This window comes from Eublepharis macularius, chromosome 4 (assembly GCF_028583425.1).
Source record: "Eublepharis macularius isolate TG4126 chromosome 4, MPM_Emac_v1.0, whole genome shotgun sequence".
Classification (NCBI taxonomy): domain Eukaryota; kingdom Metazoa; phylum Chordata; class Lepidosauria; order Squamata; family Eublepharidae; genus Eublepharis; species Eublepharis macularius.
In genome coordinates this window covers 58,986,892-59,012,212 of record NC_072793.1, presented here as the reverse complement: position 1 = coordinate 59,012,212, position 25,321 = coordinate 58,986,892, and the positions used below count along the sequence as shown (strand labels likewise).

At 40.5% G+C, this 25,321-nt stretch overlaps 1 protein-coding gene across 2 annotated transcripts in view; it reads right to left on the bottom strand.

Annotated features, from left to right (window-relative positions):
• Positions 1-348: 348 nt before the first annotated feature.
• KCNIP1 (potassium voltage-gated channel interacting protein 1) overlaps positions 349-25,321 on the bottom strand; it is a 129,580-nt gene continuing 104,607 nt past the window's right edge. For both annotated transcript variants that reach the window (XM_054977226.1, XM_054977227.1), the window contains 6 exons: positions 14,003-14,072; positions 12,012-12,082; positions 10,890-10,997; positions 3,865-3,969; positions 3,587-3,649; positions 349-646 (listed from right to left, as the gene is read on the bottom strand). In XM_054977226.1, the coding sequence (XP_054833201.1) occupies positions 599-646; positions 3,587-3,649; positions 3,865-3,969; positions 10,890-10,997; positions 12,012-12,082; positions 14,003-14,072 (465 nt within the window). In that variant the 3' untranslated portion in view covers positions 349-598. The remainder of the gene's footprint in view (positions 647-3,586; positions 3,650-3,864; positions 3,970-10,889; positions 10,998-12,011; positions 12,083-14,002; positions 14,073-25,321) is intronic.

Genomic DNA, 25,321 nt, shown 5'->3' with positions numbered 1-25,321 from the left:
CAAACAGATCATCTGAACAGGCCCTATATTAATCTAGCCCTCCATTTACCTCATTATAATGGTGCCAGTTTGCCAAAGTAGCAAGAGCGTTTCCAGCATACTGCTTGCTGTCAAAGAAAATATTAGCATCACATTTTTATTCTGTGATGATACAAACTGAGGGTTTTTTCCTCATTCACAAAAGATGGTAAAGCAAGCTACTAATGCTGTGTGCCATGTGCAATCCAGCTTGCTACAGCAAAGGCAGCCAAAGTTTTGTGATTAGCAAACAGAACACTGAATATTGTTTTAATAATTTAAACTTCAATAATTCATTAAACTCTAAGCAGCAGGTCTCTCTGGCCAGGTTTTATTAGCATGCTTCCAAAATGAAATAAATTCTAGCCAGTGTCTCTTGAGGGATGAGAGATGGAGTTTGTTGCATTCAGAGACATAGCTCAGTTTGCGATGGCATACAAAAATCCTTACACGCTGAACATGTTCAAGTAGTAAAAAGCTTTCATCAAGAAAGGTGGCAGGGAGAAAAATCTTGATTCATTTTCTTCAGGGTCTCCTTACATACAAAGTCTCAGATTCCTACGCTGCTCTTCAGCTGCTGTTACATGACATTTTCAAAAAGCTGTAAGGATCTCATGATATTGTCATCCTAGGAGTAAAGAGAAAATAAATCATGCATATTTATATCACATACACAAAGTTCTGCCAAACCACAGAAGAAAAAGTGCCTGTTGTACTAGAGATAGACTTTTTGTAAGTTCCACAAATAAAGCAGAAGGTAACTGTGGCCCAGTTCACAATGTGTCCTATATGCAAACTGTAACATAGGGGTGGATCAGAAGTGTTGTGTACCTTTCCCATTTTGCAGAGAAACAGCAGTATCAAGAGCCTATGCATAAGTCTTCATGAATAGGTTCCATTTGCATGACCAGTTTCCCCCTTTTAGGCTCATGGATTACATGAAAAACACATAATAATGTATACATTTGCATATGTCGGATTCATTCTACAAGTTCTTGCTCTCACGACCCATCATAGCAAAATCAAAAAGAGTCCAGTAGCACCCTTAAGACTAACCAATTTTATTGTAGCAATTTTATTGTAGCTACAATGAAATTGGTTAGTCTTAAAGGTGCTACTGGACTCTTTTTTGATTTTGCTACTACAGACTAACATGGCTAACTCTTCTGGATCTTTGACCCATCATAGGTATAACTTTACATGCTTTGGAATACTGTGAACCACATCTCTATTTTCATATCATATCATATCATATCATATCATATCATATCATATCATATCATATCATATCATATCATATCATATCATATCATATCATATATCATATCATATCATATCATATCATATCATATCATATCATATCATATCATATCATATCATACAGAACAATGATTTCTAAATGTATTCGGTGTTCCAGCCTTCAATGGTTCATGCCCTTTCCTCCACTCATCTAATCCCACTATCCCCTTTCATCTATTCTGTTGCATTTAGCCCCTTTCACTGTGGGGTATGCAGTAGATTAATTTATTAAACTGCTCTAGAAGAACTATGAATGTTTTGTATCCTTTGCCAGGAGTGCCAATCATCTGCTCAGTTATGGTTTACAACACACATGTAACGAAACAGTTGATTATCTTAACTTGGATCATATTCACATTCAGTGTTTCAGAACCAAATCCTCAAACGTGATTGTATGTTTTGTTTGTTATGGAATATTCATGTTGTATTGTGATTTTTGAAACATTGTCCTCCAAAATAACTGAGGTTGTGATCTCAGAGCCAAACTAGATATTAAAGTAGTCACAGGTCCAACCTGTGGCCACCAATGTCATTTTAGAGGAGAATTTAGCCATTTAAAAACTGCCAGCAGGGACTGATCCTGTTGGGTTCCGGCACAGCGCATCATGCTAAATTCTCCTCTAAAATGGCATCAGTGGCCATGATCACTGTAATGTCTAATTTGGCCCTCACTGGGTGGAGATAAAAGCAGCGTATGAGATGCCTGAAAAAAATGACAGCTAACGAGATTAGATGGGTACGGTTGCCGTCCTTGTCCAACTATTGTATATTAAATTTCCTCTTGGGGGATAATCTGGTGGTTCAGGAATTCCATCTAAGGCTGGGCAAATCAGTAATAATCATGAATATGGCCATATAATGTGAATACGTAGATAGTATCTGATTTTCTAAACATATTAGGAAAACTTAATTATTCTAAAGATGTCATGGGAAGGGCATCTAAAATGGCATTAACTTCCTGATAGCATCATTTTCAATACAATGATCCCAATTATATGTATTTATTACCTATGGTAAAGGAAATTAGAATAGGATTGCCAGGCAAGCCTGGCAAATGGCAGAATGTTTGGGAGCAGGGACATGGGGGTTAGTGTTTAATTATATTAAGAACCAAGATCAGAAGAGAAATTCAGATCCCTTTGAAGTGAATTAACTTCAGAAGATCTGGAATCCTTAGTATTTATCACTTCCTTTCAAAGTACTGATACTTTGTGATCTCATTAAATCTTGAGCATATGAAGACAGATCATTCTTCTATTTCCAAATTTTCACAAGTGTAAAACCAAAGAAGCCACTTTCCCTTCATTTCCATATACCCATCTCACAGGGTGTTTTGTTGTGGGGATAATGACATACTTTGTAAACCGTTCTGAGTGGGCATTAAGGTTGTCCTAAGGGTGATATATAAATCAAATGTTGTTTTTGTTGTTGTTACTATTATTGTAAGGCTAGTTTTCATCATGTGGAGCTTCCCCCTCAAGCTGATTTCCTAACTTTTAGAGATACACAATAATGTTCTGTTTGATTTGCTGCATTTTTCATCAGTCCTATGGGCTTAGACTGGTGTAGTTCTTTATAGGATTGCACTATTAGTAGCTGAAGCCAATTACAAGCAAAATAAAATGGTGCTGCAATAGTCTTTGTTTAGCTGAATTAAGCCATGGTGACAGCAAGGTGTTCTGCTAAGCATTTATGACAATTATGCATTCCAGCTGTCCCAATTTTAGTATGACCATAGTCACAGTCTCTAGAAGCAGAAAAGCAGAAACAACTTCTTTCCAGCATTAACAGTTGTGGGGCTTGACTTTGAGAATCACAGAGGAGAAACCAAATTTTGGTAGATTTTTATATCTTCTAAGTTTAGCAGAACTGCTTGGACATTTCCAAGGCATATTTGGGCTTTCTATTTAATTAATAGCAGCAAATTATGCTCTGTGATACCTATTCTTTCATCTAATGCATACATTTCCTAAACATTATGCTCTTTTCTACATACATATGTACAACACCCCCATCTTTGCTCAGCTCTATGTGCAGTGCCAGTGCACTGCGCAAGTGTCAGCTCTATGTGCAGTGCCAGTGCTATTTGTTTCTTCTGCACCCTATTGTCTATATTCTTCACTACCACTGGCGAAGCGAAGCAAGAAGTATTGACATACAGGGACCCAAACTGAAACTGGTTATCCTGGCACTATTTGGATGAACTGAAATCTAAGCTTTATCACAAGACAATCTCTAGACTTTATTGTGCAAGGAAGTCAATCCTTACCTCCTGACATGACTCAATAAACTCATCCAAAGTTACAACTCCATCTTTGTTTTTATCCATTTTCTGTAAAATAAAAAACAATACATTCATAACACAGATACCTCTGTAAAATGAAGTGAAATGCAAAACTGAGATCATTCAAAATAATCATGCAGTTTTCCAGTTTTAGACAGAATTTACTATCCAAACAAAATACAAAATGACTCAATACAAAATGAAAATATAATCCCCATGAGCCCAGCAGCAAGGAGAAAAGTCCATTGGGAAACAGGAATTACCTGGAAGAATACTTCTACATGCTGCCTTGGAGCATCTTCCTTCAGTACTGGGTAGGTGTATTTGCCCATCATGTCATAAATTGCCTTTACTATATCCATCATTTCCTGGAATTATGACAATCAAAACACAAGAGGGATGTTAGCAGCATCAAACAGGGCTGCGGGAATGACCCAGAGAAGATTCAGTTTTCTTTCCAGTATCAGTTGCCAACAAACAAAATGCACCTCCCTGTGTGGTTTGCCATTGCCACTCTTTGAGGTTGTTTAACATCACTTTCTAGATATACAGCCTTGTTGTGCTTTATAAATGAATAAATCTCAACACTGTGCATATCAAAAATCTAACACAGAGAATTGCAGAGCTTATTACTTATTTATTTACATCTAAATAAAAGCTCCATTTGCATGCACTATTTTATAATAAAATCTTGTATACATTGTACTTCCAATGCAGACATATTAGTTTGAAATGGTCAGGTTCTGAATTTTATGTAAGAAAGCACTGCGAGTGGTCATGGTGGACATATTCTTCACTATCCAATTAAAAACTGTCCTGTTATTTGACTTCTTTCATGTATTCAGCAGGACTCATGAACTGCAGACTGTTCCATTTGCATGAAAAGCCCCCAAGTTCTTTGCAAACATTTTCTGGCACAATTTGTGGCTCAAAAGAGATAATTAGTTCACATAATTTATTGAACATATTGAGGGCTGTTGTTGCCATGAAAATCAGCAAAATCGTTACAGACTCAAATGGCCAAGTTGGCATATGGTGTTCCATGCATTGTAAATTTATCTGTGAGACTCATTATTATTGTGGTCATAAATGTGCTGTGAACTTATTCCTTGTATACACCTTCATCCAAGGAAACTGGGTTGATGAGATCTGACTCAGACATTTTGTTCTTTTGTTTCAGGCAAAATATATCCCACGATTGCATTGGTTCCTGTTTCCACAACATATTGGTTAGTCCATGCAACATATTTGTCTACAGTTCCCTTTTCCTGTTAGGGTGTATGGGCAGTTTTCCTGTCTCAGCCCAAGTTAAATGTACTCAGATCACACTGATGTCAACTGGAGAGATTTAAGTCAGAGGCACCTGTAGCTTAATGCTAACTAAACTGGATGTGACAACAGGGGACAGATCTTCCCAACATTTTTAAATAGAAAGAGCAACCATGTGGTGCCCCCATTGGGATCAGGATTGCAGTATGATTGGAGAGGAGTATCCTCCTCTTTGGCCAAAAATATAGGGTAACATTGGCTGGACTTGACCAAAAGGTCATGGAAGTGTCACCTTTTAGCTAAACATGTCCACAGGGAGTTTAGAGATGCAGAAAAAAAATAGCCTCAGAGAGGGGAAAGAAACAAACAAGTAACACAGTGAGATGGCTTGGTGTAGGCTAGAAGGTGTCTAACCCATTCAAGAGATAATGGGTGAGATGGCCCAGGTACAGAAGCATCTGAGAATTGCAGGAATGTCCAGCTTCAGAGAAGTAAGATATAGTTCAAGGGTGGGGTGTATTGACTCAAGGCCAAATGATATTCACATATATGAGAAACTTGTAATCACGGTTTTTAAATGGAGTTTGTTAAGATAAAAATTAGCAAAAACGAACTAACAATGTTTATATATTTCAAGTATAGATAACTGTTGTTTGAAGTGATAAGATAATTAGTTATCCAAGAATGTCCATTTGGAGCTCTTCTGGAGCTCAGATGGGGTGGGGGAATCCATGGCCATCGCCTTGCAGAGAAAAGCAGGCAGCAGAGGTGGAGCAGGAGCGAGTGAGAAGTCAGCAGTGCAAAGTAACTAGAAGTGCTGGGGCAAGTTCTGAACTGCATCAGAAGAGTGGCGTGAAGCCAGCAGGGGAAAAGAGGCAGCAGGCAAAGAGGCTGGGGGAAGAGCCAGCTGGGAGCATGGGGAGCCATGAGGGCATGGGCCAAGAGAGGCAGTCCTGCCTTCCCTCTCCATGCCTGCAAAGAAAAAAAAGCCACGCTGCAGATTTGTTGGATTAAAATGAATAAACTCAGTTTAAAACAGCCCATTAGAATTGATCTTCCTGGATCACGACATGTACCAATATTAAAGAGAATATTTACAAAATGATTTACCGTTGGTATCTGACGCCAAAGAAGATTGCGCTAGGGAACTCGAATATGTCTAATAAATGCTGGAAATGTAAAAAACATGAGGGATCAATGTATCACATGTGGTGGACTTGCGAGGTAGCTAGGCAGTACTGGGGGGAAATAATAAGAGTAATGAGTGAGATTTTACAATTTCAAGTTAATAAGAACCCAGAACTCCTGCTACTGAATTTGGGAATGGAAGACATCCCAGCACAACATAGGACATTGATATTCTATATGACAGCAGCAGCCAGACTTTTGTATGCGCAGAAGTGGAAAGTACAAGAAGTGCCAACTACTGAGGACTGGATTTACAAATTGCTGTACATGGCGGAGATGGACAAAATGACAAGAAAACTGAGAGACCTTGATCCAGGGCAGTTTAACACGGACTGGGGAAAGCCGAAACAATATTTGGTGAAAAAATGGGAGGTGGGAGGAGAACTGTGGCAGTTTGAAAATTATTGAGGTACACAGGAGGAGAGAAGTGACTATACCGAGGGGGAGGAGAGTTAATGGAAAAATTCTAAGCAACTTTATATGATTTTTAAGTATTATATTAAGTAGCAATAGCGTTGATACTATGAGAATTATTGGGATAGAAATTAACTAATCTATATTTTTTGGAAAGATAACCGTATAACATAGAGTGAATATATACATACATACGTAAATTCAAAGATAGGTCTAATTGTTAGACTTATGGTATATGTATAGATAAAGAACAACATATAGAACAGAAGCCTAAGTAAATGACAATAAGTGTGTATAATAAGTATGTGTATAGAAGTATTGGAATTGATGTATAAAGGGGGGCAAATTGTTTGTCCCATATTGAAGAGAATAGAAGGAGTAAGATAAAACACAGGTTATCAAAATGAATATTATTAGTAGTTTTAATGAAGAAGATAGATTAAGAGGATTTTATTTATATGACAATTTATATGACAATTTATATGTGAAAGGAAGTGGAAATAGTGCTTAGAAGAATCTGAAAGTATATTATAATAAACAAATAAAATAAATATGAAGGAGTAGAGGGAAAGTGGATAGGGGGTTGGAAAACTGTTGGAAGTCAATAAAAAGGGGGGGAAAGGGAGGGGGTTAGAATTAGAAAAAATTAAAGAATGTGATTATAATTGTTATTATATGTTTCTAATCCAATAAAAAATTCTTAAAAAAAAAAAAAAGAATTGATCTTCCTGGATCTGATCTGAGATCTTCTACTTTGAACTGGCATAGCTGGATTTGCATAAATCCAGCCAATTAACCAGTATAAGAATGCTGGTTCTCACACCCCTAGTAGCATCATCTTGTATGGTTCGACTCCAAGTATCTATTATTTTAGAGATAACCTGAGGCACACTTCATTCCTATTCCATTCAAAAGGTCTTTTAATGGTTTAAAAGTTGGTGCCAGGGGCTATACTGAAGAAGAGAGAGGTTCTACTGAATTTGTTGAAACTGTAGCTCCAGCCATTTAAAATAAACAAAAAACTCTTCATGAATACCAGAAAAGCTACTAGTTCATCCGTAGCCATATTCTACCATTTTCAGCTGTTTGATTACCCTTTCTAGTCCTGGCTGCAAGCTACCTGTAGTTCTACATGTAATTAAATCTGAGTATTTTTTTTTCTGCTGGCCAATGTGAAGTTTTGAAAATTGTTGCTGTGAGTTTATTTGTAGGCTTCTAAACAAAGATGGGGGCTGGATGGGTGAACAGAGTGCCCTCTAATTGGACAGTAGCTATACCCTAGTATAGTATTGAAGGAATGTGCTGTTTGAACCTGACTGACCACTCCCACACTGTTGAATTCCACATCAAGAAGTTGCAAGACTTTGCAGCAGAGATTTCCAAGAGTACCAGCTGGCTTGATGATTGGTTTGGATGGGTAGGAGGGTTTGTTTAAGAGACTGGGGTCGAAATTTAAAGCCATACTCATTTATATGGCAGCAGGGATTTTACGATGATATGTGTATGCACTTGTATTCAATATTTTCCTCTTATTATTTCCTGTGCACAATGTTTTATGCCAATAAATACAACACAGACCAGAGATGAGTGTTTGATGATGATGGTGCGCCCATTCTGTGAACAGAGTGAGCAAAGTGATCAGAATGCAGGAGAATGGGCTGAGCCTACATATGATGATGCCTTGTAGTTGTTGAAATGTGCAGCTCGACACTGTAACATCTAAACAACAAGAAAAGGGGGGTCTGAGGAATATGGATTTGAAGAAAGAGATTTTATATACCATTTCTGTGCCTTTCAGTATTATATATACCAGTATTATATATACCATTTCAGTATTATATGCCTTGCACCTTTTCTATGCTCAGGAGCCATTGTAGTATTTGTAAGCAACCTGCAAGAATATGACATTTGAAATAAGAAGATGAAAGAAGAATGTATGTTAAAACATGTTAAAACTCTGTAAGAACTGAGGGCTAAACAATATATTGCTTGTAGAGAGGCACCTGTAGAAATGTCACACAAATGCTTTTCGAAGAAACTGAGTAATGTAGCAAGCTAGGTCAGCCACCTGTGGCATTATCTCTCTCAAAGCTGCAAAAAGTGGAGAGAGGACAGATAAGTGGGGGAACATTCCTTTCCACTCACAGAAGGTGTCCTTCCGAAAGGAACAGGCAAGGACCAGATAAGGAACTGCAAATCTTGGAATTTCCCCAATTACGTAGCTGACCTAGACTTGCGTCTTCCAATCAAACCAACCCTAGATACCTGTGTCAAAGACTATGAGCCAGTAAGATAACAAATATTAGAATATTGTGATATTATTATAATTAACCTGAGGGTATAAATTGCTTTGCACTTCTATTGTAGCTTTGATGAGCTTTGGACACAAGGAGACCACCTACTCCTGTGTAAAGGGGCTCCTCCATTGTTTAAATTAAACAATCATATATTGCTTCATTCTACAGGACTCCGTGGTGTGTGTGTCTCTTATTGTGATTGGCGAGAGGGACACCTAAGGCACAAGTTGTGCATAACAGTAGAGTGAACTGCAGTTTTTAGTCAGTACTGAGGGAAAGTTTTTTAGTCACCCTCTGCATATCTTAAAAAGAGATTATTCTAGTTAAGTCAGGCAGCCTGTGTGGAGTCTGAAATGTCTGTGTATTTCTGATAGAAAGTATTTATTCTTCCAAGTTCAATGAAATTGTGTGTTCCTGAAAGTGTGTTTCTCAGAGAAAGAATTCTGGCTAAATCAGGCAAACTATGTGGGAGTCTGAGAGCCTAATATGTCTAAGTCAGATGAACTGTGTGTGCACCTCATAGCCAGTTTGGTGTAGTGGTTAAGAGTGCGGTACTCTAATCTAGAGAACCAGGTTTGATTTCCCACTCCTCCACTTGAAACCAGCTGGGTGACCTTGGATCAGTCACAGCTTCTAGCTCTCTCAGCCCCACCCACCTCACAGGGTGTTTTGTTGTGGAGATAATAATAACATACTTTGTAAACTGCTGAGTGGGTGTTAAGTCATCCTGAAGGGCGGTATGTAAATCGAATGTTGTTGTTATTATTATAATAATTATTATTATCATTATTATCATCATCAATCATCAATCTAGTTCTGGCAAAGCTTTGTGGGAAGGCCTGAGTGAATCCATGGCTATTTCCACACACATTGAATAATGCACTTTCAATGCACTTTAGCAATCCTTTGGAAGTGGATTTTTTGTTCCACACATGGAAAAGCAATTCCAAATGTTCACTAAAGAGTATTGAAAGTGGATTATCCAATGTGTGTGGAAGCAGCCCATGTGTGGAACAAAAAATCTACTTCCAAAGGATTGCTAAAGTGCATTGAAAGTGCATTATTCAACGTGTGTGGAAATGGCCTATGTTTATGTGTATTAGAAGAAAATTACTTCTGAGAAGATCCATGTGGAAAATTAGTCTGTATGGCTGGGCTTGTGAATATATAACTCTTTGAAACCAACAAGCTTACAAATATTCTGAAACTGATATGCTTATCAAAACTCTGCAACCATTAAAATTATGTACTTATAAATAAGTTCTACTTTTGTTTAAGAAAAAAAAATCATTTTTTAACCTCACAACCACCCCCACATGCTGACCTTTTTGTCAAACTATCATCTATACAAAGCCTTTCTATATTACCAGTTAAACTTTGGAGATCTAAGGCAAAAGCCTTGGTGGCAATGAAAACCTTTTGAGGGAGTCAGGGAGGTAACAATATATAGGTCACACAAACAAGGAAGGGAAGGTCTTCGTAAGGTATAAGCCTAGGTAAAATAGAGAACCCCTGAGGGGTGTTGGTTGTGACCAGAGCCTTCCTGAGGTACAAGTTTAAGGTAGAGTAATGAGGTGCTGGATTAAATGCCCCAAAACAAAAGATTTTAAAGGATTAATAACTAAGAATCATTATACCATCAAACAAGGAGAAAAAGCTCACAAGGATTAAGGAATAGCGATACAAAATAGCTATCTCCTCCTTGCTCTCTTTTCTACTCCCTTCTCAGCAAAGGATACTGCACCCATAACCAGCGGTGGGGACAAAGCAAAGTGCACGTCTAGCATGCATAAGGCTAGCACTTCTTTAGTACCACTTCAGGCTATTTTTAGCACTAATGGATATTTGCCATTTTCCTTCCCATGCCTGCCTGGGAAAGATCGTAGTAATGCATGTTTGTACTACTTAAGATGTATCAAAATCTTTTTGAGGTAAGAATCATGAGCTGGACTTGACTTTGGCTTTGAGACAGTTGTAGTTGAATAGGAATAAACTACTCATCTGTGACGATGTACTTTCAGTCAGCTATGCCAGGCATGAATTTTCTTTTGCAACATGAGCTAATTAACCTTTTCTCTTCCCTTTCCCTTAAAAAAGGTCAATGTTGTAAACAGCCTCACCTCCTTGTTTATATAGCCATCTTTATTTATGTCATACAGATTAAATGTCCATCGTAGCTTTTCGTGAACTGTTCCTCTCAACAGAATGGAGAGTGCCATCACAAAATCCTGTTGGCAGGAGAATACAAATATGTTTTTGTTGAGAAAGAAAGCCTTCCTGAACCTTTCTGGAGCAGAATGTTTGACATTTGTGTGCAAAATGGCCCATTTAAATAGTCACTTCTCTAATTTCTTACATACAATAACGCTCATTTATATCACTTGCAAAGTCCTTTCATGGTTTCTAAGGCCTCCTCAATGCGGCATGATGATCCTGTCTACAAGGTAATCTTTACTGCTTCTTGTCTGTTAAAAAATGCGAAAGCCAAGTGGTTAGGCCACTTACATGACTTCTAAAAAATCAAGGCGACTTTGTGCAAGATGGCTGCAAGCTGTCACATTTCTGTTTTAGTTCATTTTGTTAAGGATTTAGGGATGGTTATAAAGTCAGTTGTAATAACAATGTGCACTTTCTCCATTGTACCATTTGAGCTTCATTACGTTTTGTTAAAATATCAGAGCAAGGTGCAAGTCAAGTAGTGCCTTAAAGACCAACATGGTTGCCAGGGTACAGCTATCAAGAGTCAAAGCTCTCTTTGTCAGATACTTCCATCAGGTAGCTGATGAAGAGAATTTTGATTCTCAAAAGCTTATATCCTGACAACCTTGTTGGTCTTTAATGTGCTACTGGTCTCAAATCTTGCTCTTTTACTGCAGACCACTATGACTACCCACCTGAAATTAAAAATATCACTTATCTCAAAAAGTTATAACTGTCCTAACAGGGGGAACTAAAGATAGATTTTGAAGGTAAGCAGTACCAAGCATTCACATTCCACATACAAAATCTTTTTTTGATTTCCACAGAATGCATATGGAAGGCAAGTTTAATGGGGTCATCAAGAATAGGAAAGATGTAATCCTATATTGGATTGATTTTTGTGGGTTAAATTTAAGTGCACACTGCCAGCCCTATAATAGTATTCTTCAACCAAAAATGGAAAGCAAAAGATTCAGCATCTGAAAGGTGATAGTCAATAAGATGACTGAGGAATGATCAGAACAAACTTATGAGTCCTTTACCTCAAACTTCACGGATCCATTCTGTGCTGTGTCAAAAGCATTAAAGAGATAATGAGCATACATGCTAGCATCTGGAAAACAAAAAGGCAGTGAAAGGATGAATTAGTAACATATTTTAAATAAATCTTAAAAAATTACATTTTTAAACCCCACAAAGGATAAAAGGAGTGCCTCTAGCTTTAAGGATTAGTGCTCTCAGTGGCCATTGCTAGGCAACCCCAACATTGTTCCAGGCTTGTTTTCTGTCAGTAAAAGGCAGAGAAAGAGACAGGCACTTTTCAGGCTGTATTGGCTTTGAAGGGAGGACTCATCAGGGCCAGGGCCAGTAGCGACCACCAGGCAATTTGCTACCACACAATTTGCATGACTCACCCAGGCCTGGTTGCTTGCTACTCTTCAAGCACAGCCACCCCACAAAAGCCAGTATAGTGTACTGGTTAGAGTTTCAGATTAGGACCTCAAATCTCCATTTTGCTGTGAAAACTCACTGGGTGACCTTGGAACATTTATGCACTCTTAGAATAACTTACTTCACAGGCAGGGGTGGATTGGCCACTAAAAGCACCAGGATGCCAGCTGGTGGGCAGATGGCTTTCCTCCCCTCCTGAGCTAGGCCAGCCCTGTGACAGAATGGCTAAACCCATTCCATCCATACAAGATGAAAGGAGATAGTGCCCAGCCCACCTGATGGTCACTCAAGCTCCACCTGAAGTGAGGTGGGGAAGGCAGCGCTTGGCTTGCCCAAGCCCTACATTTGGTGAGGGAAGCAGCACCTGGCTCAGCCCACACGAGCTTCGTAAGAGGCAAAGCAGGTGATACCTGGTTTGGCCTGCCTGAGTCCCATGTGAGAAAATGGAAGTAGTGTTTGGCCTGGCTCACCAACCCCTGCACAAGACGACAGAAGTGGTGCCTGGCCAATTGGTTAGGCAGGCTGCATCTTGCTCCCTCTCTCCCTCTCCCTTTTGGGAGGGTGGGTCAAGGTCAGACTGTCTGCCTCTTCCTCTCTCCCTTCCTCCTGTGGGGACTGGCCAGGGCTGGCTGGGGGAGGAGCACTTTTCTCAGGTTTCTCACACCTGGTTTGCCCCTTCTCAAATGGTTGTTCTGAGGATAAAATGGAGGAAAGGAGAACGAAGTAAGCTGTGTTGTGTCCTCACCGTGGAGAAAGGCATTGTATAAATGAAATAAATACACAATTAATAAAGCTGAAGATGGGAGGGGCAGATAAAAGGTTGGTGGGTGAGTGGGTAGAAAGGAGAGAAGGAAGCAGAGAAAGGTTGCCCATTGTGTAACTGGTCCCAGCCTGGTCCAGTGACCAGCACCGCACAACTAGGCTATAGTTTTCCTTGGTACAGGGTACCAGGAGTAGGGAAGGAGGAAAAACTGGAGATGAGGGGGGGGGATAAAGTTAGGTAGGCTGGGAAGGAGAGGATGCAGGAAAAGGGAGAGGCTGTAAGGGCTTTTAGGGAAGGGAATGAGATGCCCCTGCAAGTCTGCGCATGTTCCCACTCATTCTGTCTAAACATGTCACAAAGTAGCTCTTCCTCTCAGCTCAGCTTCAATTACATACAAATCACAGTAAAATCTCCAATGTTTGCAGTCATTCTGATATTGTCTGCTGAAGCGGATTATTGAAGATATATGCTATTGGTAACTGTATCACATGGAAAATCTTAAAAATCACTTGAGGCAAATATCTCTAGAATTGATTTAGATTTAATGAATCTTTTTTGAATGTTGGAGATGGACTGGAGGCACCTGTCAGCCCTACAATTCCAACCACTCCACAGGGAGATCCCTTGCCTTGAGCAACTGCACATTATTCCACAGCAAATGCCTTCAGAGAAATACCATAGAACAATAACTGCTTGCAGTATTTTAAGTCCTGTCCTTTTTAGTAAGTGTATACTGCACAGAAATTACCAACAATTCTTTTTGATTCACGACTTCTGAAGTTTGCGCTATGCTTCATAGATGAAATCTTCTCCACTTACCCCCATGTGGAAAAAACTGTGCATAGATCTGTTTGAATGTCTCTTCATTAACAGCTCCGCTGGGACACTCCTATTGGAAAAGCCAGAATAAAAACAGTCAAGATTTCATTTGCAATACAGCCTGTTCCCAAAGACAGCATTCACTTCACGATGCCTTGGCATACTGAGTGTACTCAGTACAGGCTGCATACTAGAACCCGAGGAAATCTCTTACAGTGGTTTCAATCAGTTCCTTCCAAGCCAGGATGTAATTACTTTTGCATTTATCAGTGATGTAAATCAAGTGGAAGCATTCAGTGTATGATTCAATCCATAGTACACGGTTGGAGGAGCTGCAAACATTTCACTGGCCCCAACAATCTTGGGTCTACAGAGACTATTCTCAGTTGGATCTAGTTCTAATGGGTTCACCACTGAAAATGTCAAGGCATGCTGGAAAATAATTAACTATCTGAATGAATACTATTTCCCTCCCTGGAGAACTGAGTCAAACTGGGGAAGGTAAAAACCAGTAAGTCTCTGTGTCCTGATGGCACACATCTGTGGGCTCTAAGGGAACTCAAATGTGAGACTGTTCATCTACCAACCCATACATGTAACTTAGCACTAAAGCTAGCTACTTTACCAGAAGACTGAAATGTAGCAAATATTATACCAATTTTAAAAAATATGTCCAGAGGGGATCCAAGAAACTACAAGCCAGTTAGCCTAACATTTCTTCTAGGCAAATTAGTAGAAACTGTAATCAAAGATAGAATTATTAGGCACTCAGAGGAACAAAGCCTGCTGAGCAAAAATCAGCACGACTTCTATATGAGGAAGTCCTGACTCATCAATCTTTTGGAGTTCTTTGAGAAAATTATCTAGCAGATAATGGTGATCTGGGGGATATTATAGATTTGGACTTTCAAAACGCTTTTCACAAGGTACCTTATCAAAGACTCCTAAGAAAGCTTAGCAGAAATGGGATAAGAAAATGGGTCTTCTTGTGGATTAAAAATTGGTTAAATGTCAGGAAGAAAAGAGTAGAAAGTAATAGACAGTTCTCACAATGGAGGAAAGTAAGCAGTGGGGTCCCACAAGGATCTGTACTGGGGTTGGTGCTATTTAATTTGTTCATAAATGATATGGAAGTGGGAGTGAGTAGAATGGAATGGCTAGATTTGCAGATGACAATGTATTATTCAATATGGTGAAAACTAAGGCTTACTGTGAAGAGCCCCAAGAGGATATCTACAAATTGGATAAGTGGACAACATTGTGGCAAACGAAGTTCAACATAGGTAAGTGTAAGGTGATGCACATTGGAACAAAATATTCCAACTTCAAGTATGTGGTCTGAACTTGCTGAGACAGAGGGAAAGAGACCTTGAGGTTGTAATGGACAGCTCAATGGAAGTGTCAAGCAACTTTGCCACAGCAGTGAAAAAGGTTATGCTGGGGATTATTGGGGAAGGGATTGAAAATAAAATAGACCAATATTATAATGCCCTTGTATAGATCTATGATGTGGTCTCTTTTGGAATACTGTGCGTATGTCTGGTCACCTTATCTCAAAAGGGACATTGCAGAGCTGGAAAAAGTACAGAAGAGGGCAATCAAGATGATTAGGGGTTAGAGCACCTTTCCTATGAGGAAAGGTTGAAGAGTCTGGGACTTTTCAGTTTAGAAAAAAGATGACTAGGATTGACATGAAAGAGGTTATAAAATTATGCATGAGATAAAGAGGGTGGAAAGAGAGAACTTTATCTCCATCTCCCAAAATAATAGAACTTGAGGGCATCCAATGAAGTAAATGGGCCGCAGAGTCAGGATGGACAAAAGGAAATACTTCTTTACATAACAAGTGATTAAAATATAGAATTTATTGCCAGGATATGGAGTGATAGCCACAGGCATAGACAGCTTTAAAAGAGAAATAGATAGATTCATGGATGATAGTTAGACATGGGCATGAACCACATTACGAACTTCAAAAACCCACAAAATTGACGATCGCGTGATCGCAATCCAGCAGTTCGTGATTGTCCACGGCAAATGAACCAGCATTTGGAAGAAGTCTGGTTCTGTGTGTTTGGCTGTGGTTCAGGAAGCCAGACAGTCAGGCACCATCAATCAATTTCCCTGGAAATGGAGCCGGGGGAATGCCTGAACTTTGTCTGTGCTCCTTCTGTCACCCTGGAAACCCGAATTGAAGCCCAGCTTACCTTGATTGGCAGGTCTTCCTTCCAACCATGTAGCTGCAAAGAGGTTACAAGTTGGGAGAAGACACCCAGGGGAGGGAGGGAGGGGGGGTGTTCTGTAGCCACAGGCACTCCAATCTCATCCCTGCAAACCCTGATAGGCAGCTCTGATGGCCAAACACAGACCTCCTGCGTTACTCTATGGGACCTCAGCTTATAAAAAGCACTGCGCTCCTAGGCTGGCTTTCACTTTCAGTGAGCAGTGGAGTGTGAGAGATGTTGCTTGCTACTTGCTAGCCTTTGGGGAGAGAGAGAGTATAATTGAGCTTGGATTTTTGTGGGAGTTTCCTGGGGGCCTCGGATTGGAGAGGGTATAACTCCAAGATCCCTATTGCAATCTTGACCAAACTTGGATGCTGGCTGGAGGAGAGCCTGCTACACAGTCCCTGTGAATATGGGCTCTCTAAGTGCAATGGGGGCCATTCTGAGCACCACAAACCATGAACCACGAACCGGTTTGGCAATGGGAAATGTCCGTTGTGGTTCGCGACTTCGGGATTGTCATCGGCACCAAACCACAAACCGCGGATTCATTAATTTTTTTTGGTTCGTGCCCATGTCTAATGATAATTCTATCAGTTGTTACTAGCCATAGGGACTAAAGAGCACCTCCACCTTAAGAGGATATAAACATCTGAATACAAGTAGCAGAAGGCAACATCAGCAGAAGGCTTCGGCCTCTATTCCTTATTGTTGGCTCTACTTGTTGGGAGACTTTGTGAGACAGGATGTTGGACTAGGTAGACCACTAGTTTGATCCAGAATGCCTCTTCTTATATTCTTACATAATTTAACTGATGACAAAAACGCCGTATGAAGAGATACCATGCCTCAGTTAACAAGATACTTGGTACAAGCAAAAGAGGATGGCAATCTTCTTTAGGCCCTGCCTATAAGCTTCTGGAGGCATTTGCTGATTGCTGGTGGAAACCAAATGCTGGAGTAGATGGAGTTTGGTTTTATCCATCAAAGTATCTCTTGCATTATAGCCATAGCACTATTATCTAGGTCTTCACATGGAATGTATGGGATAGGATCTCACTACAGCCACAGTTGAATTGTCTCACCTCTATAGTCAAGGAAATATAGCAGAAGTGGCAGGTGAACACAGGTACTAGCTGTTCTTTCTTCTGTTTCTATCCCTGTGCAGAAGAAACTCTCAGAATGCTCAGTGCCAAAATGTTTCATGTTTGGAGAGTGCAAACATTTAGAGAAGAGATTCAAAAACAGCATCTTTTTTGCTAAGTTTTTATATATATTTAGGGCAGAAGCTGTTTAAAGAAGAGAATAAGAGAATAAATGAGAATTAAAACAATCCCTCACTTGCCAGTACCATCTGCTGACAGTGACAATAGAAAAATTGAAAGACTTAGGAGAGAAAGAAGCTTGTGAAAAAGAAGACAATGAGTGCAATTCAGCCGAAGTTAAGCACTGTTAAATCCTATCGATTTTCCATGGACAGTCAGGCATGCATAAACCAGAGAATAAATCAACAAACGTATTTCCGAAAGAAAACTGACAAGAATGTTTTTATTTGGAAATGCTGCAGTACTAATTAGGTATTTTTGTCCAACCAATATTTGAAAATAATGAAATTCAGAAGAGTTTTTTCTAGATGCAGGAGAAAGAGAATCTGGTTATTAAATGAATCACTCATCTTTTCTTTATATCTGCAGACCAGAACTACTGTATATGAAATACACATATTTAGTGAAAAATTTAGATTTTATTTGAATAGACAAGCCCTACTGGATCAAAGGGAGATACTGATCTATTGTCCCATTTTACAGCTGGGAGTTGTTTTTCAAGTGTTCATGATTTATTGGTAAACCTGGTTCCTCCTAACTTTCTCTGCCAGTTTCTCAATGATTAACCAAGAAGAATGTACAGGATGGGAGTGGGACTGTCAGCCTCCAGGTGGGGCCTGGAGATCTCCTGAAATTACAACTCATCTCCAGACTACAGAGAAAATAGTAGACTGGAAGGTGGGCTCTATGACATTATACCCACTAAGATCCCTCCCCTCCACAAACCCCAGCCTCCCCAAAGCCTATCCCCAAATCTCCAGAAACTTCCCAACTCACAGTTGGCAACCATAGTTGGGATCTATTTAGACATTTGGGATCATGATTTTAGCTAAACGTGGCCTACAGAGCTCTTCCCTCCTCCATTTTGTCCTCACAACAAACTTGTAAGGTAACTTGGGCTAAGAAAAAGTTATTGACCAAGATCATGCAATGAGCTTCATGGGTGAGTGGAAATCTGATCCTGGGAATGCCAAACTCTAGTCTGGCACTCTGACCACCATACCACAATGGTTGTTTGCTGTATTAACTGTTGCAGAGGCTGTCTTTTCTGCCTTGGTGGCTGATCTGTATGGCATACACAACTCACAACTCACATTCTCCATGATCTCCCAGAGTTGTTGCTGTTTTTCATTTCTGATACTTTGCTGAGATCTCTAGCAAGATTTTGAATCAAACCTTCTGGAATACCACAGAAACGCAATAAGACCATTGATCATCCAATTCCAGCTATCAGTGCCTGGTCTGTTTTCCGAGGCGTCTGCTAGTTCCAATTCATTTGCACCAAAATGAACACAATTTTGTATCGTAAGAGCCAGGGATGCTCAAGAGACCTCATTAGCTGCAGAGATTTACTTAATACGCTAACTTGCAAGACTTATTTTCATGAAGCCAAGCAGGTATGCCCCTTAGTTTAATTTCAAGCAGAACAATGACAACTTAAAACTAGTTTTAATAATATTTTGGATTGGCTTTAAGTGAACAGAATCCTGCAATTTTTATTGCACTTATGTGGCTGCTTCACACATAATATCAATATCAGTATACATATTTACTCTCCTTTAGTCACCTTCCCAATCTACATATGTATGACACAATAAACATGCATATAGCAATTCTTTATGTGTACAGAAAGTATTCAAAGGATGGCCCATGCTGAGAAGTTATTTTACCTTATGCAGCATCTGAGAACCTTCCGCCTCTCAGACCTTGCCTACTTACTTTCAGCAGGCTCAGGCAATTTATCCAGTACATGAGATAATATCTCCGCACTCCTGCACAAGTGCCTGCTGGTCTCAGAATTACCTGCCTGGAACTAGCAGGAAAGAACACAACAAAACTTCCAGCTCTGCATCTGTTTCTGGAGCTTCTGGGAAATGTTTGACGTAGTAGACACAGGCATTCTGTTCCACAATCTATGCAAAGAAGACTCTTCCCTACACTCCAGAAATCCAGTGGCAACTTAAAGACTAACAGTTTTAGTCCAGCATGAGCTTTTATGAGTGAGAGATCACTTCTTCAGAGGCAATGAAAGAAAGAAAATATTTTCCCCCTTTTTTATACAGAGAAATGGGGAAAGGGAAGAGGACTGGAAAACAGAGATGTCTTTATCATAATTTAGGTGACTTAGACAATTCACACATGAGGGATGATGACAGAGGTCAGAGGTTCAAGCCTCTTTCTCTTAACCTGCCATGAAGATGAATAAAAGTGCAATAAAGTATGGTAAACAAAAAACGAATTAAGAAAGAAGTATTTCGAAAGTAAAGGTTATGGTTTGATACAATATGTTAGAACAATTTATTAAAGTTTCTAAAAAGTAGGTTCTGTTGCCTGGCTTGGCCACCAGTAAGAGACTGGGGAGGGGACAAGGAGGGTGCTATTGGCAACAGCATGACATCACTTCTAGAAAAAATTGGAAGTGATATCACATCTCTCTAGAAATGATAGAAACTCTATGGTTTTTGGTGATTCCTAGAGAGGACTAATGTCTCCTGAGTTTCCTCCAGAAGTAATATCATCCATTGGCCCAACAACCATTTTTTTAAAAAAAATTCTCTCATCACATCTCTGAGCAGTGGCAGGAAATGGGAGACTGGAGGAAGACGATTCCCCTTCTCTAATGGAAGAGGGGAAAGAGGAGAATAAAGAATGTTACTCCTTTCCCCCCATCTCAGTATTGGTAATTTGTGTTCTCTTATTAAGGAGTAAAATCTGCTGGCCTAAACATAGCATATTCAATAGAGAGTTAGCACCTTTGGGATCATCTTAAAAACAGTGGGTTTCCGCCCAAGAAACCTGGACCAGCTTTTCCAGGGAAAACCTGGAAGTGATGTCATGCCACTCTAGGAATTGACAGAAACTCTATGGTAAAAGCATAGCATTTCTAGTGGTTCCTAGACTTTCAGAGAAATTGCCGCTGTGGAAATAATAATAATAATAATAATAATAATAATAATAATAATAATAATAATAATAATAATAATTCAGACGCCCCCCCTCAAGAAGTGTCAGCAAAACATGTATATTGGAATAAAGCCCATTTTTCAACTGCACCATGTTGTTGTTTCCAGGTTTCCCCTGGAGATGCCTAATGCTGTTACATCTATGGCAATTTTTTAGTTTATGTTCCTCCCACTGGTCAACAGAATGGTGGAAGGGAGTGGGGGTTGTAGCAGGAGGTCTCCCTGGTATCTAGGGTTGCCAGCTCTGGGTCGGAAAATTCCTGAAGTTTTTGGGTGCAGCCTGGGAAGGACATGGTTTGGGGACGAGAAGGACCTCAATGGGGCATAGAGTCCACTGTTCAAAGCTGCCATTTCCTCCTGGGGAACTGATCTCTGTAGACTGGATCAGAAATTCCCCACCTGGAGTTTGGTCACTCTACTGGCAACTCTAGCTGCCAGAGAAGCCCAGAGAAACAGTTAAGGGATATGCAACCCTTCTGTTTCAGTGTAGGACCTTCTCCCCCAGCCCATCCCTTTACCTGCCCTGACACTCTGTTTCTTTGTAGATGCTCTCCTCTTATGCCCCCTTTAGACTGGTACTGGTTCTCCAGGCCAGAGGACCACCAGGAAGTGTCCTGGTGAGATTAATGGCCCGGCTGCTCCTGAACATACCTATATGAATCTCCTTCTTTGGTTTATATACTTATTTTTATTATAAATGAGTGGAGTGTGCAATCTTAACAAGGCCCTGGGGATTTCAAAGAAAAAGGAGACAGATATTTTTCCACAAGTTATTCTGGAAAAGCTGAGCAGAGCACATAGCAACAACAGTCCTCAATACAAACAAATTAATCAAGGGAAAGGCTGGGTCTAGGACTGCCAGTCCCCCAGTGGGGATGGGGAATTCCCTTCTCCCAGCCACTTCCTCCTGCTGCCACACACCTGGCTGGTGGAGGGAACAGGCCTGAGAGGCAAAAAAACCCTCTTGAGCCAGTATACAGTGGGTATGCTCCTGCCAGGCATGACAACATCACTTCCTAAAGGGATGTTATCGAGCCCGGTGGCAGGAATGCTCCTGCACTTCACAGCCCCCCCCCTCCATGAGGGTAAGGGGACCTGGCAACCCTAGTTTGGTCATGAAACTATTTGTGCCGGCTGGAAATAGGGTGGTGGTCTTAGCTGTAGCAGTGCCAGTGAATAGCGAAACTATAAGCTCTGTTTTCCAGGAAACATGAGCTGACATCATGGAAAATAGGGGTGGTCCTCATTTGCATTTCTTAAAAGTAAAAATTGTTTGATTTGAATTGTGACTCAAATGCCTCCAACAAGAAGCAGGTGGATAATCAAATAATAATACATTGTGAGAAAAGCCAAGAAGGGCAGTTCTTCATTGGCAACTGTCTGCTCTTCTCTAGGCAGGCCTGCATCTGACTGAGGTACATTGCACAACACTAATTATCCACACTTCAGTACAATGATTTTCACATCCAAGAAATATTACAAGTTGAATAAATGCCAACTTTTCATTAGCGTGTGCTTTTTAAATTGAAACAATTGTAACATTTAGGGTTTTTTTGAAAGCTAAACTACTTATTTATCCTATCCAAACAAAAGTATAATACTATATTGTTTGAATACCAGTGCATTCAATTCAATCCAACCAATTATTTAATAGAAAGGCAGAAAATTTAAAAAGACTTGAATCTTTTAGAGATATATGCAGAATTGCTGTGTTTTGATCTTCCCTTACACAAAGGTCACTGACTTCTTCAAAACAAGATGTGTAGTCATTCTTCCAGTAGATACAGGGTTTACCTACCTCTCTATTTACCGTAGCTATTGGGGGAATTCCCAAAGCACCACAGGAAAAGAGGAGTGAAAATTTCTCCTCCTGGGCTCTACCCTCTACAGGTCCTGGGGATTGTGCATTGGGGTCAATTTGGAGACTGCAGCCAGAATAGAACATCACAGCTCATTTTCTATCAAGAGATCAGCAGAACATGCATATTACTCCCATTCTGGCTGCCCATCAGTATCTAGGCTCAGTTCAAGGTTTTGACTATCATATACAAAGTCCTTCATGGCTTTTTATCAGCAGGACCTCCTCTCCCCCATGTTTCACCATGGCAGCTTTGCTCATCTGAATAGGGCCTTCTGCAAGTATCAAACTGCATTGGCTGTTGTGGGTTTTCCGGGCTGTATTGCCGTGGTCTTGGCATTGTAGTTCCTGACGTTTCGCCAGCAGCTGTGGCTGGCATCTTCAGAGGTGTAGCACCAAAAGACAGAGATCTCTCACTGTCACAGTGTGAAAAAGATATAGGTCATTTGTATCTACTCAGGAGGGGTGGGGTTGAGCTGAGTCATCCTGTAAGAGTTTCCCAGGGTGTGGAATGCTAATGGCGGGAGGCTTCACTGTATCCTGAGGAGGTTCTTTTGCATATGGATTGGTACTTGATGTGCTAATCTTCTCTGCAGGGCTATTGTCGGGGATAGAATGTTTTGTTAGCCTGGTGTTTTTCAGAACTGGAAACCATGCTCTGTTCATTCTTAAGGTTTCTTCTTTCCTGTTGAAGTTTTGCTTATGCTTGTGAATGTCAATGGCTTCCCTGTGCAGTCTGACAAAGTAGTTGGAAGTGTTGTCCAGTATTTTGGTGTCCTGGAATAAGATACTGTGCCCTGTTTGAGTTAGGCTATGTTCAGCCACTGCTGATTTTTCAGGTTGTCCAAGTCTGCAGTGTCTTTCATGTTCTTTTATTCTTGTCTGGATGCTACGCTTTGTGGTCCCGATGTAAACTTGTCCACAGCTGCAGGGTATACGGTATACTCCTGCAGAGGTGAGGGGGTCTCTACTGTCTTTTGCTGATCGTAGCATCTGTTGTATTTTTCGGGTGGGTCTGAATACTGCTTGAAGGTTATGCTTTTTCATAAGCTTCTGGACCCCTCCACCTACAAAAAACTAAAACGAGATCCCACTTGCAAAATCACCAGGCTAACAAATGCGCTGATCAAGAATTCCTCACTACATCCCGACACGCACAGAAAACTATGCAAGACTGAAGCACAGCCACCTAGACTATATGGACTCCCCAAAATACATAAGGATTCAGTCCCACTCCGACCCATTGTGAGTGCCATTGGTTCACCGACATATGAATTAGCTAGACATCTGGCCGATCTCCTGCAGGACCACATCAGGAAAACCTCGTCTTACATCAAAGATTCAACAGATTTCATCAACAAAATCAGTTCTCTGAAACTCAATCCACAAGACATACTTGTCAGTTTTGATGTTGTATCCCTGTTTACCAATGTTCCAGTAAAAGACACTATTGCACTTATTAATCAGATTTTCCCAGAGGATGTAACAGCCTTATTCCACCATTGTCTGACAACCAGTTACTTCCAATGGGACAATGAATTCTATGAACAGATGGATGGGGTGGCCATGGGGAGCCCACTCAGCCCAGTTATAGCAAACTTCTACATGGAACATTTTGAAAAAACAGCTCTAGAATCAGCACCCCACAAACCTAGTGTATGGTTCCGGTTTGTGGATGATACATTTATCATTTGGAGCCATGGGGAGGAAGAATTGATGGGGTTTTTGAATCATCTCAACAACATCCACCTGAACATACAATTCACAATGGAGAAAGAAATCGAGGGAAAACTCCCATTCCTGGATACCTTGGTCATCTGCAAAGCAAACTTTCAGTTAGGTCACAAGGTCTACAGGAAACCAACTCACACTGATCGGTACTTACACAAAAACTCCAATCACCACCCCCGACAGAAAAGAGGCATAATGAAAACATTAGTGGATCGTGCAAGACGGATATGTGAGCCGCACTTTCTCAATGAGGAAATTAATCATCTAAACCACGCACTTCAGGCAAATGGCTACTCCAGAAATGAAATCCGAAGAGCAATCAAACCCAGGATGAATCAAACAACCAAGGAAAAACAGTCTCCTACAGGAAAAGTGTTTTTGCCATATATCAAAGGAATTACTGATCAGATGGGAAAGCTTATGAAAAAGCATAACCTTCAAGCAGTATTCAGACCCACCCGAAAAATACAACAGATGCTACGATCAGCAAAAGACAGTAGAGACCCCCTCACCTCTGCAGGAGTATACCGTATACCCTGCAGCTGTGGACAAGTTTACATCGGGACCACAAAGCGTAGCATCCAGACAAGAATAAAAGAACATGAAAGACACTGCAGACTTGGACAACCTGAAAAATCAGCAGTGGCTGAACATAGCCTAACTCAAACAGGGCACAGTATCTTATTCCAGGACACCAAAATACTGGACAACACTTCCAACTACTTTGTCAGACTGCACAGGGAAGCCATTGAAATTCACAAGCATAAGTAAAACTTCAACAGGAAAGAAGAAACCTTAAGAATGAACAGAGCATGGTTTCCAGTTCTGAAAAACACCAGGCTAACAAAACATTCTATCCCCGACAATAGCCCTGCAGAGAAGATTAGCACATCAAGTACCAATCCATATGCAAAAGAACCTCCTCAGGATACAGTGAAGCCTCCCGCCATTAGCATTCCACACCCTGGGAAACTCTTACAGGATGACTCAGCTCAACCCCACCCCTCCTGAGTAGATACAAATGACCTACATCTTTTCCACACTGTGACACTGAGAGATCTCTGTCTTTTGGTGCTACACCTCTGAAGATGCCAGCCACAGCTGCTGGCGAAACGTCAGGAACTACAATGCCAAGACCACGGCAATACAGCCCGGAAAACCCACAACAGCCATCGTTCTCCGGCCGTGAAAGCCTTCGACAATATATCAAACTGCAG